Source organism: Gavialis gangeticus, unplaced genomic scaffold (assembly GCF_001723915.1).
Source record: "Gavialis gangeticus isolate Ggan-Ray unplaced genomic scaffold, GavGan_comp1, whole genome shotgun sequence".
Lineage (NCBI taxonomy): Eukaryota > Metazoa > Chordata > Crocodylia > Gavialidae > Gavialis > Gavialis gangeticus.
In genome coordinates, this window is record NW_017728995.1 from 64,599,083 (window position 1) to 64,615,870 (window position 16,788).

The 16,788-nt window shown below is 43.3% G+C and overlaps 1 protein-coding gene across 1 annotated transcript in view; it reads left to right on the forward strand.

The window, feature by feature from the left end:
- WDR33 (WD repeat domain 33) overlaps positions 1–16,788 on the forward strand; it is a 116,850-nt gene that overhangs the window by 85,149 nt on the left and 14,913 nt on the right. The window contains exons 16-19 of the mRNA XM_019503727.1: positions 638–790; positions 1,167–2,231; positions 13,819–13,921; positions 14,736–15,198. Of these exons, the coding sequence (XP_019359272.1) occupies positions 638–790; positions 1,167–2,231; positions 13,819–13,921; positions 14,736–15,198 (1,784 nt within the window). The remainder of the gene's footprint in view (positions 1–637; positions 791–1,166; positions 2,232–13,818; positions 13,922–14,735; positions 15,199–16,788) is intronic.

Below are 16,788 nucleotides of genomic sequence, written 5' to 3' on the forward strand. Positions count from 1 at the left end.
CCCGTGCAGATCCAGGGGCCCCCCCCCCCCATGCTGTCCCAGAGTGCAAGCAGTGGCAGGAGCCACCCCCTCTCCCCACATTGAGCCGAAGCTCCATCCCCGCCCCGACCGGCCTGGGCAGTGCCTGCCCCCTCCTACACCACGGGGGGCGTTGATCTGCACCCCCCATACCCCTTCCCTCCTCCTCCCCTTCCCCCATACCAGACTTACCAGCTGCACATAGCTGTCCATGCTGCCAGACTCTCCTTTTCGCTGCCTGCATGCTGCACTGTGACTGCGCACACACATGAGCATTTATCAGCCAAACTGTTGGCTGCATCAGGCCGATTTCTGATACCGCCAATTTTCTTTATATCAGTACTGATCTGATATCAGACCGAAGTATCGGTGCACCTCTAGATTCAAGTAGTTGACTAAGACCTTGCTCATCCCAGGTTAGCATCTAAATTAATGTAATGGAAATGTTCCATCCCTATCCAGTCTTATCAGCTAAGTATCTGAATGAGAACAAAACATCCCTAATATATCTTAGTCCGTCTAGTTTCAGAACATCTTTTTCCAGTAATGCTGTCCATGGCCTTGTTCAATGTATATCACCCTAAGTATCTGGATCTTATGCAATCACTGTCCTCTCTAGGCCTGGATGCAGAATAAGGTCCCTCTTCCTGCCCCGCCAGAGCCACTGAATGACAGAAAGGATGATATCAAACTGGAGGAGAAAAAGAAGACACAGGCGGAGATTGAGCAGGAAATGGCAGCCCTTCAGTACACCAACCCACAGCTCTTGGAGGTTTGTAAAGAAAATTGAACTGTAGCAAATAATAGCAAAGTGTATTTATGTTAAGTATCTTTCTGAACCTGACTACAAAGCAGAAAGGCTGTTTTTTGCAAAAGTGCTTCCTAGATCTCCACAGAAGTTGTCTCATTGACCAATGCATGGACTTAATGTGACATCAGTGGCAATGAGTCAACATTTCTATTAACTGAATCATTTTGATTTCCAGTCCTTCTCAGTTGCATTTCTATTTAACGTTCAAGTCAAGAGCATTAAATCTTTGCAAAGTTTGCTAGTCCTTGAGAATGAGAGAGTAATTTCTGGTTTCCAGTAATTCCTTATGCATGTGTGCATGCAGCCTATTAAAAAACTGCTTTTTGTTTTCTGACAGCAACTGAAAATTGAAAGACTTGCACAGAAGCAAACTGAGCAAGTGCCGCAGCCACCACCTCCCGGAGGCTCTATGCATGGACCCCAGCCTTTCCCAGGACAAGGCCCAATGTCACAGATGCCTCAAGGATTTCAGCAGCCCCTTCCACCTCAACAGATGCCAATGAATATGCCTCAAATGGGACCCCCTGGTCCACAAGGACAGTTCAGACCTCCAGGACCGCAAGGGCAAATGGGGCCTCAAGGTCCTCCACTACACCAAGGAGCTTCAGGTCCACAGGGGTTCATGGGACCACAAGGACCTCAGGGACCACCACAAGGACTGACAAGGCCTCAGGATTTACATGGGCATCAAGGAATGCAGAGACATCCTGGCCCCCATGGGCCAATGGGGCCTCAAGGGCCACCAGGCCCACAGGGTAATTCTGGCCCACAAGGGCACTTAGGACCACAAGGCCCACCTGGGTCTCAGACTCATTTGGGACCACAAGGCCCACCTGGTCCACAAGGGCACTTAGGTCCTCAAGGTCCCCCTGGTGGTCAAGGAATGCAGGGGCCACCAGGTCCACGAGGAATGCAAGGACCTCCTCTTCCTCATGGAATGCAAGGAGCTCCAGGATCTCAAGGGATGCAGGGTCCTATATCTCAAGGGCCATTGATGGGACTTAACCCAAGAGGGATGCAGGGTCCACCAGGGCCCCGAGATAATCAAGGACCTGCTCCACAAGGGATGATGATGGGTCATCCACAAGAAATGAGAGGACCTCATATGCAAGGTGGTTTACTAGGACATGGTCCCCAGGAGATGAGGGGCCTGCAGGGACCCCCACCTCAAGGTGCAATGTTAGGACCTCCGCAGGAATTACGTGGGCCACCAGGTGCACAAAGCCAGCAGGGACCTCCACAGGGTGCTTTAGTAGGTCCTCAAGGAAGCATGCAAGGGCCACCAGGACCTCAGGGACAGCAGAATCCTTCAAGGGGGCCACATCCTTCCCAAGGCCCACTACCGTTCCAGCAGCAGAAAACTCCCCTGCTGGGTGATGGGCCTCGTGCCCCATTCAACCAGGTACCGTATTTTCTTGCATATAACAAGCCCCCAAATATAAAATGCTCCATGTTTTGGGAAGGCAGAATGAAGAAAAAGGAGATATTCCCTTGAAAATACCAACAAGTAATTTAATATAATAAATTATAAAATGCAAAATACCTTACACAGAGCAGGTTACAAAATGCAAAAAACTACTTGCAGGCACACATGTACCTCACATCCCTCATGGTAATATTGTGGCATGTCTCTACAACAGAAGCCAGCCTGTTGCAGCTAGTAGTGAGACACTGGCAGCTGCAACGGAGTGGGGGAGGCTGTCACTGCTCCATTAATTCCCTAAGCACTGCTACTCCTTCATTGGCAGACTCTTCCTGACAGCAGCAGGAATAGCTGTGAAAGGGCAGGGACAGAGGTGAAGCAACCTTATCTGATGCCCTAGGCAGAATGGGATGGAGGAGGGAGTGGGGCATATGTTGTCACGTGACTGCTGGAGGAGGTTGGCGGGCAGAGGCGTACCTACTTCAGTCAGGGCTCTCTGACTGACCCAGGCTTTTGTGACCCAGCAGCAGCTTGGTGTTGGGGGCTGCTCTGGGTCATCTGCAGTTCCAGCTCTGGATAGACTGCCCACAGTAGCTCTGTTGGTGTGGGTTCCACAAGGGACACACAGGGCTAGTACCCTGCTCACTGCTTTCTGCATTTGCTGGCAGCTAAACAGCATTACCATGTTTCCTTGCCATAGCGTTCACCCACACTTTCAGCAGATTGTTTTTGGAAAAAGTGTGGGTTCTAGGTGAGAAAATACAGTATATTTGGGTTTGTGCAACACCAAAAGTATTAGGAATGTAGGCAAAATATGCTAGGTATTATAATTACATGATATGAGTCCTTTTTTAGGAAGAGCTGGGGTTTTAAAAGGTAAGTGCAGTTACAAAATGATGATATGCAAGAGCAAAAATTAAGACATTAAGTAGTCACATATTCTGGAACAGCAAAGATAAACATGGGTAAAGAGAGAATTACTGATACTGGTATAGAATGAATGTCTGATTAAAAAAAAGATCTATAACCTCAGAATAAACTCTTGTGATCTAATACAGTACATCATGGTCCTTGTACTGAACTCTTTAAATAGGGATATCCTGAAGAAAAGGAAGAAAGAAAGAAAAAGAAATTCAGAAAAATTTAATTTGGTCCACTGAACAAAAACGATAAAAATTAATTTACTTTAGTGTTTTTTTGGCTAGGAAGATGCCTCTTTTTGTGAGTATCTAATTTCAGGTATGGAATGCCATACTCCTTTAAACTAAAATTTGTGATGTGTATAATAAACTGTAAGGTGAAAGTTTTGAGGGAATATTTTGAAAAGTTTCAGGTAGCCTCTTTGAGAAATGAATTTTTGTTGTTAATTGTAACTCAGGTGACTAAGTAGATTCTTTTTACCACTTCAGACTGGTATGGATTTTACTTCACAGTCAAGTCCAGTGTCTTCCATGGTTTTACTAACTTTTCAGTAGCACACTAATGTGATGTCACTAACGTGAAATAAGTAGAGCTATATTTGTTCAGCTGGTTGAACTTTATGATAAACCAATATAATTATTAATTGTACCTTCAAATAAAAGATCTTATCTTAAAAGAAAAGGAAAAAAAACCAGGAAGATTAATACAACATTAGGGCTGAGATTTTAGAACTACAAACATTATTAAATCAAAACTTAGTTTCCAGAGCTGTAGTTCATCTAGTTTACACAAGTCATTATTGTTTATGGCAGTCAGTTTATGGCAGTCATGTCAAACATCAAACCCACAAGCTGGATCTAATGCTCAGAGGTGGATCATGTGGCCTGTGGGGTTTCATGAATGTGGGTCTTCTAGCCTACAGGGCTTCCCACTAGGCTTGTGCGAAGTGGCAAGTATTTGCTGTGGATTCGGCTGATTCAGAGGGACAGTGATTTGATTCAGTGATTCGAATCACTATCCTGATTTGATCTCGCCCATTTGGATCTGAAGATTTGGCGCCAGTTCAGAGATTCGGCCATAGACTAAGCAGGCAGCAGTCCTCACCATGCTGGACACATCTGCCTCCAGCTGGTAAGTCTGCTGTGGTGGGCGGAGGGAAGTGGGGGGTGCAGATTTCCAGCCCTGGCTCTGCCCACCCGGCAGAGCACAGTGGAGCGGGGGCTATGAGGGGATGCAGCCACCCTAAAATTCCCCATAGCCCCTGCTGCTGGCCCCTCCCCAATCCAGGTGCACGTGCTTGCTGCTATGGCCTGCCACTGCTCGCCCAGCCGGGATGAAGCCATGGCTTGTCCGGGGGGCGTGGGGAGGCTGGGTGAGCGGCAGGAGAGCATAGCTCCCACTTCCAGCACCTTCCACCGCCCGTCCAGAGTACAGCCTGTCCCAGCCCACCCCACACAGGTCCGGGGCACACACCTGCTCCCATGCCCTCCCGAATCGGCAGCACGCAGAGGTGTGCTGTGGCAGGAGCCCGCCTCCCCGAGTCCCACGCCTCACCACTCCAGCTGGGCAGCTTGTCCCAGCCCCAATCCCTCCCTTTCTGTCTGATCTGCCCCCCACCATACCCCTTCCCTCCACCCACCACAACAGACTTACCAGCTGAAGACAGATGTGTCCAGCGTGGTGAGGACTGCTGCCTGTTTAATCTATGGCCAAATTTCTGAATCTGCGCTGAATCTTTTCCAATTTGATTTGGACCTTTTAATTGGTCTCCTGATTCTATTCGGATTTGGAGTTTTGGCTGCCGAATCGGGCCAAATCTCCGAATCAAATCGACCAAAGCTTTGCACAGCCCTACTTCCCACTGCACCTGCCAGAGCCACCATGTTAGCATGAACCAGCACCCAGATGGCATTAACCACCACTACCTAGTCCCCTTTGCCTACCTTTGAATTTGTTTTTTGAGTCAAAATTTGGTGGCAGTCAGGGGTGGAAGAAGGGGCATGAGCAGTGGTGGCATTAACCCTGTGGGTGCTGACCATGTCAACAAGTGGTTCTGGCAGGGAGTATGGCTTGCTCCTAGCTGCTGGCAGGGCATATTTGTCCACCAACTGACTTTAGTTTGATACTCCTGATGTGTGGAATTCAGTTACCTGTGATCATCTGAATTGCCAAGCTTGAGTATGTATACAAATAAGTATGTTTGCATAAGGACCTTTGTATAGGACTGTCTCTTTAGCGTCTTTCCTGCTGTTAAGGGAATGGACACACAACACAATCGCAACAGAAAGATTTATTACAGATTTTACTCCATGTACATTTACTCCATAGCAAGGATTGGATACATATCCGTACTTCCTAGCTAAATGCCCACATTAGGTACTAATATAATACCTGCCCAGAGATAGGGGAGCTGGTCCGCATAGAGCAAACAGTAAAATGACTAGGGGAGTGGACACAGAGACATTCTACACTGTAATTTTCCTATGTGGAAAATTTACTATCCCTTTTTTAAGGGCTAAATTTTTTTCTGAATGCAAGTAGTTTACTCTGTGATAGGACTGTGTCATATGTTTGCTCCACTTTACTGTATAGAAAACACCTTGTTGGTCCACGTGCTAATACCCAAATCAGGGCCATCCTCAAGCACCTTGTAGAATCAGAGCCTTTGTTATCGCAGTTGTCATTTACATGAATGCTGTCAGTTTGAATGGATTAGAAACTAGCTTCAAGATAGAAAAAGAGTGAGTATAAATGGTCAGTTTTCAGGACAGAAAGAAGTAAATAGTGGGGTCCCCCAGGGATTTGTGTTGGGACCAGTGCTGTTTAACATATTCATAAATGATATGGAAAAAAGGTGAGTAGTGAGGTGGCCAAATTAGCGGATGACACAAAATTGTTCAAAATGGTAAAGACCGAGGTACACTGTGAGAAACTACAGAAGGATCTGGCACTATTGAGTGAGTAGGCAACTAAATGGCAGATGAAATTCAATGCAGAAAAGTGTAAAGTGATCCACCTGGGCAAAAATAATCCAAATTATATTTACACTATGATGGGCTCTACATTACCTGTTATCAGGCAGGAAAGAGATTTAGGAATTATTATGTACAGTTTACTAAAAACATCAGCTCAGTGCTCAGCAGCTGTCAGAAAGGCAAACAAAATGTTAGGGATCATCAAGAGAATTGTTAACAAAACTGAAAGTACCACCATGACCCTCTATAAATCGATTGTGATTCCATCCTTGGCTTCAGCCATGCCACAGAGCAGAGTCCCCCAGTATAGGCTGGATAAAGGGAGGTCTGTGCCTAGATCTCTTGTGTCTATACCGGTCTCAAAGGAGTCAAACAGCTCCATGTTTGAACATGCATCTTTCTCATCTGGAAATAAAAACCAACTTATTATTTGACTCAGGGTAGTCATGTTTTGGAACAGGCTACCTAGAGAAGCTGTGGAATTTCATTGCTGGATATTTTCAAGAACAGGTTGGACAGACCCTTGGCTAGAATTGTTAAGTGAGGGATGATCCTACCTTGAATAGGGAGCTGAACTAGATAGCCTTGTGTCTCTTCCAGCCCTGCTTTCTTATGATCCTATTTCGCTGTCTCTCAATTCATATCAATGTCAGTTTCTTACGGCCATGCCTAGGGACCAACTGAGGCCTGGCCTCTGCTCTGTGAGGTGCTGAGCCAATAGAAGATAAAGATTCACTGTGCCCGGTTCTGGTCCCCACATCTGAACAAGATGATAGAGCTAGGATGGTACAGAAAAGGATGATTAATGGTATGGAGGGGCTTCCATATGAGGAGAGACTCGAGAGGTTAGGCCTGTTTGGTTTAGAAAAGAGACGCTTGAGTGGGAACAAGATAAGAGTTTGAAAAATAATGGTGAAGAGAAAGTAAATAGGAATTTATTTTTTACTATCTCACAGTACAAGAACTAGTGGTCACAAAATGAAACTGGTAGGTAGTATGTTTAAAACTAACAAAAGGAAGTTCTTTTTCACGCATCATCTCATTACAGTGTGGAACTCATTGCCACAAGATATTGTGGAAGCAGACAGTTTAGCCAGATTGAAAAAGGGATTGGACAAATTCTGATGCACCTTTCCTCCAAGTAGCTATTGAGCATGGGAGGGCAGGGGTACAGCCTCTGAATCTGAACCTCCTAGACCTTAAATACTGGAGGCTGCAAATGAGAGAGGAACAGTGGGGAAGAAACTCTGGTCATACCCAGTTGACTCTCCTTTTGCCACTGCGTGACAGGATATTGAGCAAGATGGACCTGTGGTCTGATCAGTAAATAGTAGTTCTTATGTTCTAGTTAACTTTTAAAAAAGGGTTAAAACTCTCTTTCAATACTATTCCTGTCCTTTGACCCTTCTACTAATGATTGTTACAGCCACATTTTCCTATTTTAAAAATGCTTTTATTTTCATTATTCTCTGAAATGGAGGAAAACCAAATGGAAAACTGTCGTGTGTGTTTGATAGCACTGTTTGTTTAGTCAGATTCATTTAAACTGAAAATTGCTAAGAAACTTCCTTATTTTTCTCTCGCTCCTTTTTTTTTTAACTGTAGTACATAAAACATGTTCAGACAAAAAAATATTTTTAAGTCATAACCTGTCTTTTAATCTCTTTGTGCCTGTCTGTTTGTAACAGAGATACAGTCAGAGTTACCTAACTCAGAGATTTTTGAACAGTAGACTTTGACCTGTGAGACGTTTGTCCTTTGTCTGGCTTGTATGTACTTTTATGAATTTGGGCAGATTATTTGCTTCCTGTTTGTTCATCTATAACATGAAGATATTAAGATTTCCCTACGTCACCAGGGGTTCTGGGGATTAATGCTGAATGTTGATACAGTTCTGTGTCAGCATTGATGATTATCACCTGCTTTTCCTGTAGACTGGAGGAATAGAGAGACATTTCACCATGATGGGAGTGAACAAGCTTTTCTCCCTTTATGCTTGACATACTGCCCTGCACAAATCCTTTATGGGGTGTTGGATTACTTGTGTGTATGTGTGTATAAGAAAAGGAATTGGAGCAGGGACATAATTGATAACATTACTTCCTGGAGAGAGAGAAGTTGATATTCAAATGTAGGTAGGTAGTTAGCTTTTCACAACAGTACAGTAACCATGCTTTTGCGTTGTTTACTAATGCCAGTGTGCTCACAACTGCTGTCATTCCAAATCTAATCTAAACAGGACTAGTTCACAACTTTAGCTTCAAGAAAAATTAATCAAATTTCATCTATTTTACTCTATGGACTTTTCAGATAAAGCATTAAAATATGCTGTCTTCTGTGCCTGTGGATATTAAATGAGCGTAAGATGAAGTTTAGAAGACTAGGTGTTCCCCTGTGTCCATACAGAATTTGTCCCTCCCCCTCTCTGCCTCCCTGTTGCATTTTGTCCCTTGTATTGATTGGCAGTTTATTGAGTTGTCCAGGGGTTATTGTATTTCAGTGATGATGATGTATGTATGTATGTATATAATGAGACAGATACTCTGGTATGTTGAAGCTGTTTTGCTCCACTATATCTTGTTACCTGGCCACTAGAGAATTCCACTCAGTGTTGGGCAGGACTTGGAATGCCTGCCTAGGAAGTGCAGCCAAGGAAAAGGGAATGGGTCCAAGTTTTTCTTAAATCCAGCTGAGCTCCATTTGCCAGAACATTCCTATGCCAGGTTAACCAGAATTTAACAAGGTTAAATAGATGAGAAGTTATAAACATTAGCAGGTCCTTTGATCACGGATGTTAGTAGCATTCTGGGAATGCTTACCTACATCTTGTCAGAATACTTCATTTACACACTGTGGGCACAATCCAGTACATACTGATGTTGGTGGAAAAGCTTTTATCGATGTCAGTTTCATCAGGTCTTCTGTTTCTTTCTTTTTCTAAACAAACTAGCACAGCTTCAAAGCCCAGGAAACTCTGGCTTTTTCTATTGGTTTTACCTCTACTTCCAGTTCTTTTATTTTTTTAAAGCAAGTAAGCCGCTACTATAGAGCAAAAACTATTAAGAGAACTTTAAGGTGTGTAGTTTAGCATTTTCTGGACCTCTGAATGCTTGTGTGTGAAATATTTGAGTAAGAAATGATAGTCACTTTCAGTTATTACAACTCCATGTGTGACATTTCATTAATACATTGTAATGTAAATACATTGCTGCTGCTTAAAATGGATGGATACTTTGAACCTGAATGACATTTTTAATGAGAGAATATGTCAATTTTCATTTTGCATGCAAATTAGTAGAACGCATGAACTCTTCAAATTTTCTCTCCTTGTGATACAGATTCTGTTGCTCTTCTCATTGATGAGCACCTTATCTCTGTAGTAATCCCACTGATTACTTGAGGAGCAAGTGTGAAAGTGCAAAGGTAGCAGCCTCAGTTCCCAAGGAAGAATTCTTATTCCTGAAGGATTTTCTCCGTGACCTAGAGAAAGTAAAGTACAAACTTTATTAAAGGGGTTGAGGATAAATTGCGTGAAAAGGTTACTATGTTTCTACGGAGTCAACCTAGTCAAACAGACTAGCATATATGTATATTATTACTACAACATGTATTTCTCCAAGAAATCATTTATGAGATTTTGAGCAAATGAATAAAAATGTGACAATATTATTTACCACAGAAAGCACCATTACATGTGTGATTATGTCATATAAAGCCATAGAAAATAGAGATGAAAGGGACTTTGAAAGGTCATCTAGTCTTCTTGAACCAAAAACAGGACCAGCTATGTCTGACAGATGTTTTTCTCACTGATGTATGTCTAACCTGTTTTGTTAAAAACCTCATGTGATGGAGATTCCACAAGTGATTTATTCAAGTGCTTAACTGTCCTTACAGCTGGGAAGTTTTCCTTTAATGTCTCGCCTAAATCTCCACTGCTGTTGTTCTGTCCGCAGTGGACATAAAAAACAGTTTATGACCTCTCTCGTATATTAAAAAAAAAAATTGGCATTTACTACTTTTGTGTGAATGTACAACTGTTGCAGTTGAAATATTCATTATAAATTAAGTTATACTTTATTCTAAGATTTGGAAAAATAGTCACACATTAACTTTTATTTCTAGTCACAGAAGAATGACAGTGCTCTCCTAGGAGCATGACAATAATTTAGCTTGAATATATGGCTTGCGTCTATTGTGTTAAAAAGGTTTATAGTTTATGTAATTATGAGATGTGTTCTGTACCTAGACATTACCAAATGTAACGGTTTAATAGGTATTTTACAGGCCCCTATAAAATAGTATGAATGTGAGGCCCCTATCCCTAGCTATGTACTTTTTTGATAGTTATTTGTAGGAAGTGGTGCATGTACACATTATGATATGCATTTCACTTTGTGTCATGTGTCACTGCAAAATTCTACTTGTTCACTGAAGAGACAGTCACTTTTATTGGTGTGTGTCATAGTTACAAAGTGAACCACATCTTTTAACTACTCTCAAGTACATTCCAGAGGCAGGGGCAAATTTAGGGGGATAAAAGGGTGCAGTTGCCACTTTCATAGTTTCTAGGGTCAGAAGGGACCTGAGAAGATCATCTAGTCCGACCCCCTGCCATGGCAGGAAAGAGTACTGGGGTTAAACGACCCCAGCAAGGTGTTCATCTAACCTCTTCTTAAAAACCCCCAGGGTAGGAGCCTGCACCACCTCCCTTGGAAGTTGGTTCCAGACCCTAGCCGCCCTGACCGTGAAATAGCGCCTTCTGATGTCTAACCTAAATCTACCCTCTGCTAGCTTGTGACCGTTGTTCCTGGTCACTCCTGGCTGTGCTCGGGGGAACAGTGACTCCCCCAATGCCTTCTGATCCCCCCTGACCAGTTTGTAACAGGCCACAAGATCCCCCCTCAGCCTTCTCTTGTGGAGGCTGAACAGGTTCAGGTCCCGTAGTCTCTCCTCATAGGGCCTGCCCTGCAGTCCCCTGATCATGCGAGTGGCCCTCCTCTGGACCCTCTCCATGCTGTCCACATCCCTCTTGAAGTGCAGCACCCAGAACTGGACGCAGTACTCCAACTGCGGCCTGACCAGTGCCGCATAAAGGGGGAGGATCACCTCTCTGGACCTGCTCGAGATGCATCTGTGGATGCATGACAAGGTACGGTTGGCCTTCCTGACTGCATCCCCACACTGCCGACCCATGTTCATCTTGGAGTCAATGATGACTCCAAGATCCTTTTCCGCCTCCGTGCTGACAAGAGGGGAGTTCCCTAACCTGTAGGTATGGTGCCGGTTGTTCCTCCCCAGGTGCATCACCTTGCACTTGTCTGTGTTGAAACCCATCCTATTCTTATCCGCCCACCCTTGTAACCTGTCCAGGTCCGATTGTAGCCTGCTTTTTCCTTCTAGTGTGCCCACGTCCCCCCACATCTTAGTGTCATCAGCAAATTTGAACAGGGTGCTTTTCACCCCCTCGTCCAAATCACTGATGAAGATGTTGAACATTGCGGGCCTGAGGACCGAGCCCTGCGGAACCCCACTGCCCACGTCCTTCCAAGTTGAGAAGGACCCATCCACTTTGATTCCTGCTGTACACAAACTTTAAAACCAACTGCCTGGGAGAGGCAGTGGCATTTCTATTCAGGCAGCAAGCAGTGAGGAAGTCAACTGACTTCATGCCTCATTATAAATAACCTAATTCCTGCTAATGTCTCTTCATTCCATAGGTGTTAATGACCCACTGCCCTTTTCAAGTAATTTTGCTGTCTGTTAGCCATTCCTGGTAATCTCTTTTCTGTTTCAGAGACCTAACCACTATCCTAGTTCTAGCTAAAAACTGTGGCTGCTGACAGATATGGGGGGTGGGGGAAAAGTGCTCTATCAGAAGAAGCAGCGCATTAGTTTGACCTGGTTCTACAGTGTCTGTATAGAACAGGGCTTCAGCAGAGTTTTTTAGTGCTTTTATCTAATAGCTGATTCAATCAGCTATTAGATAAAAGCACCAAAAAAGCCTTGCTAATGCACCCCAATCTATATGGATGTTGGGTGAGCTAAGTCCAGTTAACACAGTGCCTCTTCTGGGCATGTGCTGGCTCAGTATGGGAACACGCAGAGTTTCAAGTAAAGCACTGTTTGTTTGTTTGGGGGGGGCTTTGTTTTGTTTTTAACATCTCCTGAGTGAGCAGCCCTAAATCCAGGTGTAGTAAGATTAACTCAGGTGACTGATCGTTAAGTATTGAAGGCACTGTCAAGACCCTCAAGAAGACTAGATTTTGTTTTATGAATTTGAAAAATAGATGTATATTTCACTATAATGACTACAGAACCGATGACACCATATCTTCTGACCATTTTTGCCTAGTTTCTTGTGCTTTTTAAATTGAATATATTATATTACAAATTAGTGAGTATTCCAATAAAGTTACATTTGTTTTTGTGTTGATCTTAAACTGAATAACATAGTTCTAGGCCCATAGCATATTAGTAAAGCCTTCTGGCTTCTTTTTAACTGGAGAAAAATGTGTCATGTTATATGTGATGATACCCCACACCATCTGCACCCCCCCTTTTTGAAATCCTAGATCTGCCCCTGCCCAGAGGTGACAATTCTAGCAACCATCTACCTCTCCGCAGAATGGATCCACGTAGTTCAGGCACATTAGAACTGTATCTTTGGGCAGCAGCCTTCCTGTTGCCCAGCCATGTTAATACAGCACACCCAAATAGACAAGACTTCTTCACAAGCCCTTTTATTTTGGAAGCCTGTCACACTGGCTGATTAAAGTGACTCAGGAAACCCAGTTGCTTTAGAACAGAGCATTATTTATTACTTAATGGCACATTGCACTGAGAGCAAAGGGACAATACAGCTTAGGCTTCCATGCATGGGTTTTATTGGCATCTTGAACTCCTTGCAAGCTTCCATAAATTTCTCATCCTTGGCTCAGAGAGACTGCTACATTTTCTCCCTTTCTGTGCATATCTGAAGGTGACAGTCCATTCATTTTCTTCTTTCTACTCAGTTGAACATTTTTAATGTTTTAGCATTTCATTTGATCCTAGAGTCAGACCTAGGAAAGTTAAACCTTGCTGGCTTGGTTGGACCAGACACATGAATTCCCCAATTTCCCAGATGATAACTCCATTTTGTTGTTATCTCTATAAATTGTAACATCAGTATCTTTGTGAGTATTACATTTTAATTTCCTCATACCAGACTCCATTTGTTAAGTCTGTGTAATCAGTTGAGTGCAATATCAACCAGCTAGGTAGAGGTGCATCTGATACTCATAAAAATAATATGCATGCATCCCTTGTTTGCTGCAATGGACAAATAAATTAATTTCTTCATTGTTATGAGTCATCATGAATAGAAAGTTACAGAAGTAGGTTTTGTGGATAGAATGATCATTTTTAACAACAGTTCTGCAACGGTTGATTTTCTGTATACTGTATATACCCCTCATACTATGTGAGAGAGGAACGTTACCAGTACATGCAACATACAGATAACGGAATCAAGCAATTGTAGTGTCAACTAGCATTTCAATATTTAACTCTTGGTATGAGTGGTAGAGTATATGTAAAATGTATTGAAGGTACTGTTCTCTTACCACACATTTGAAAGCAAATGGTGTGTATATGTATCAACTCCTCGATCTGTTTTACATTTGCAGGAAGGACAGAACCCAGGTCCTCCACCATTAATTCCAGGACTGGGGCAGCAAGGAGGACAGGGCCGTCTTGCCCCTCACAACCAAGGACCTGGGCCTAATAAAGGTAACTAAATATCTTATTTACTTAAGTATATGTAACCTGCAAGAGAGTCAGATCATGTGTGATGCCTCTAGATCAGTGGTTCCCAACCTTTTTTTTTTTTTACCATGGCCTGGTGGGAGCAGGATGGGGTGCACAGAGCCGACGGCCTCCCTTCTGGGGCTCCCCTGCTGCCTGTCTTTAACCCCGGAAGCTCAGCTGTGACCCTGGAAGCCACTCACCCGGGCGGACAGATGGGGCTCTGAGTGGGGGGGCTTGTGCCACGGCCCCACAGCCAACCTGCCGGGCCATGGCCTGGTGGTTGGGAACCTCTGCTCTAGATTAGTGATTCTTAACTAGGGTGCCACAAGATTCTTTCAAGGGGGCCTCAGGGTGCCATGCAATGTTAGCATTGTTAGGTGTGCTGACATGACTCACCAGATGAACCTAGATTCCAAATAGGAATCCATAATGAAAAGATCATTCTGACTTGTTATGGACTTCCAGAGTTCTTTGCCACAGAAGACTTGCTCTAGTATTTTTCTGTAGTCAAAAAATGAGTGAAAATTAAGAGCTGACATTTTGGCTAGAAAGGTTGAGAACCACAGTTCTAGATTGATGAGGCCAGAACAGAGCAAGAGGTAGGCATATGGAGAGAGCTATCTGCAGATCTCTGGTAGAAATATGGAAGAAAACTTTCCTCTGCATGAATAAATGTTGAATGTAAGGTCTGTTTTTTCAGAGTTGTAAAAACAAACAAACCCAAAAATAAAAATTGAAAGGCCCCTGGAGTAATTTAGAAAGTGTCACAGACATTTTGTTGCATCTTTCCCTTTAGGTGATGCTCGTGGCCCTCCAAACCATCACATGGGCCCTCTCGCAGACAGAAGGCATGATCAGAACAGTGGTCCTCCAGATCATGGTCCTGAGAGAGGACCGTTCCGAAGTGGTCAGGAGTGGGGTGATGGTAGGGACAACAGGGGCCTGCCTGACAGACGAGGACCTCACCCAGATTTCCATGATGACTTTGAGCGGCCAGATGACTTCCGTGATGATTTCCATCCAGACAAAAGATTTGGCCATCGGTTACGTGACTTTGAGGGGAGAGGAGGCCCACCACTACAAGATGAGAAATGGAGACGAGGTGGCCCAGGGCCTCCCTTTCCCCCTGATCACAGGGAATTTGAAGGAGGGGGCTCAAACCGTGGGCCTCCTGGGGCATGGGAAGGACGGAGACCATCGGATGAGAGATATCCGCGGGATCCTGAAGAAGCACGATTCCGTGGAAGACGGGATGAGAGGTAAGAACAAGTCTAGTCAATGCTTTTGGATAAAGGGTAACTGAGGTTGGGGGGATCTTTCTCCTTGGGTTCCTTTTCATTAAGGAATCTATCTGTTTCAGATTTATAAACTGGAAACCAATAAGGAAATGAAATCTCTAGCATACCCACGTATAGAGTATATAAAATCATTCAATAGTAGAAGAAAATATGAAAAACAGTCTTGCACACAGCAGCTTCCATGTCTTTATGCTGTAAGTGTAAAGAAAAGGGAGGAAATGTGTAGAGAGAAGATCGGGTGACACAGGACGGGAGATTTGAAATCGTATTGAGAAGAATTAACGGGAGACTTCAAGGCCAGAGATCTGTACTAAAAAGCGGCAAACTTTGGAACACTAGTAGTGGAGATTCAGTATTTTCATCTCCAGTCCCGGGCTACAGCATGGCTGTAGAAAAATATACAAGTAAGATGTTATAGACTTCCCAGGAGAAGAAACAGTAAACCTACTATAAGTATATGGGGCAGAGATTCTCTCTCTCTTGGACTGTCAATACTATTTTCTCATGTTTTTGTTTTTAAGAATTTTATTTCTCTTTCTGACACATTTCTTCCTGAGTGCTAGGTGAAAAACACAAGAATAGCGTAGTTTCTAGCAATGTCCTTTTAGTTGCTCACAGTTTCCTTGAGTAAAACTCAGGAGACAAATTTTGCTTGAAGTTACTAGTGAAAATAGGGAGGAATTCCTTTTCAGCAAGTAAAGTTAACTGTTGCAGAATTTACTGCAGATTTACACTAGCATAACAGAGAATAGAATTTGGTCTCCATGGTCTAACCTCTCACTGACCACCTACTCCATATGTATATATTATACATGTATATTTGTAAAAAAGTATTGTTGTCTTCACATAATGTACAATCCTGTCTTAGTTGCCTTTTTAAATCATTTTCTTACATTCCTTTTACTTTGCATCTATACAGCTCTCCTTTTAGCTATTTGCTCTGTAAGAGGTACATTTCTTTTGTGTGAGGAATATGAAAAGAAGTGAAAAATAAGTAAACGAAGGTAATCACTCCACACCTTTGAAAAAGAAAGAGTAATTAGAAACAGAGAGCTTCTCCACTGAATGGTCTGTACCATAGGCTTCTGAAAGAGATGGCAGACAATATTTTAAAAAGTACAGTTGTAGCTGAGGTTTAAGTATCTAGGAACTGGGGAGAAATTGATGTGATGCTGATTTGAAAAAGGTTTCAAGAGAAGAGCCTGGGAAGCTACCAGACTTGTAAGTTTGACCTTTGAACTGAGAGGGAGGGATTAAAGTAAGAGTGCATTTATACAGATTGATTGGAGACAATCAGCATAGAACTGTAAGAGGATTATTATGTTTAACAAACATATGAACGTCTTTGAGTAAGTGAGGGGTTGAAATAGACATCATCCTCTGGAGACTTTTAAGGGGTGATCCTGACAGTCCTAACCCAGCCGTCCATCTGACTTGGTTTGGAGTTTAAAGATCATAACTGGTTTGATTAAGGATGGGCGGTGCATCTCTCTCTCTCTCTCTCTCTCTCTCTCTCTCATTCTGCCCCCCTCTTTCTCTGATTTTCTGTCC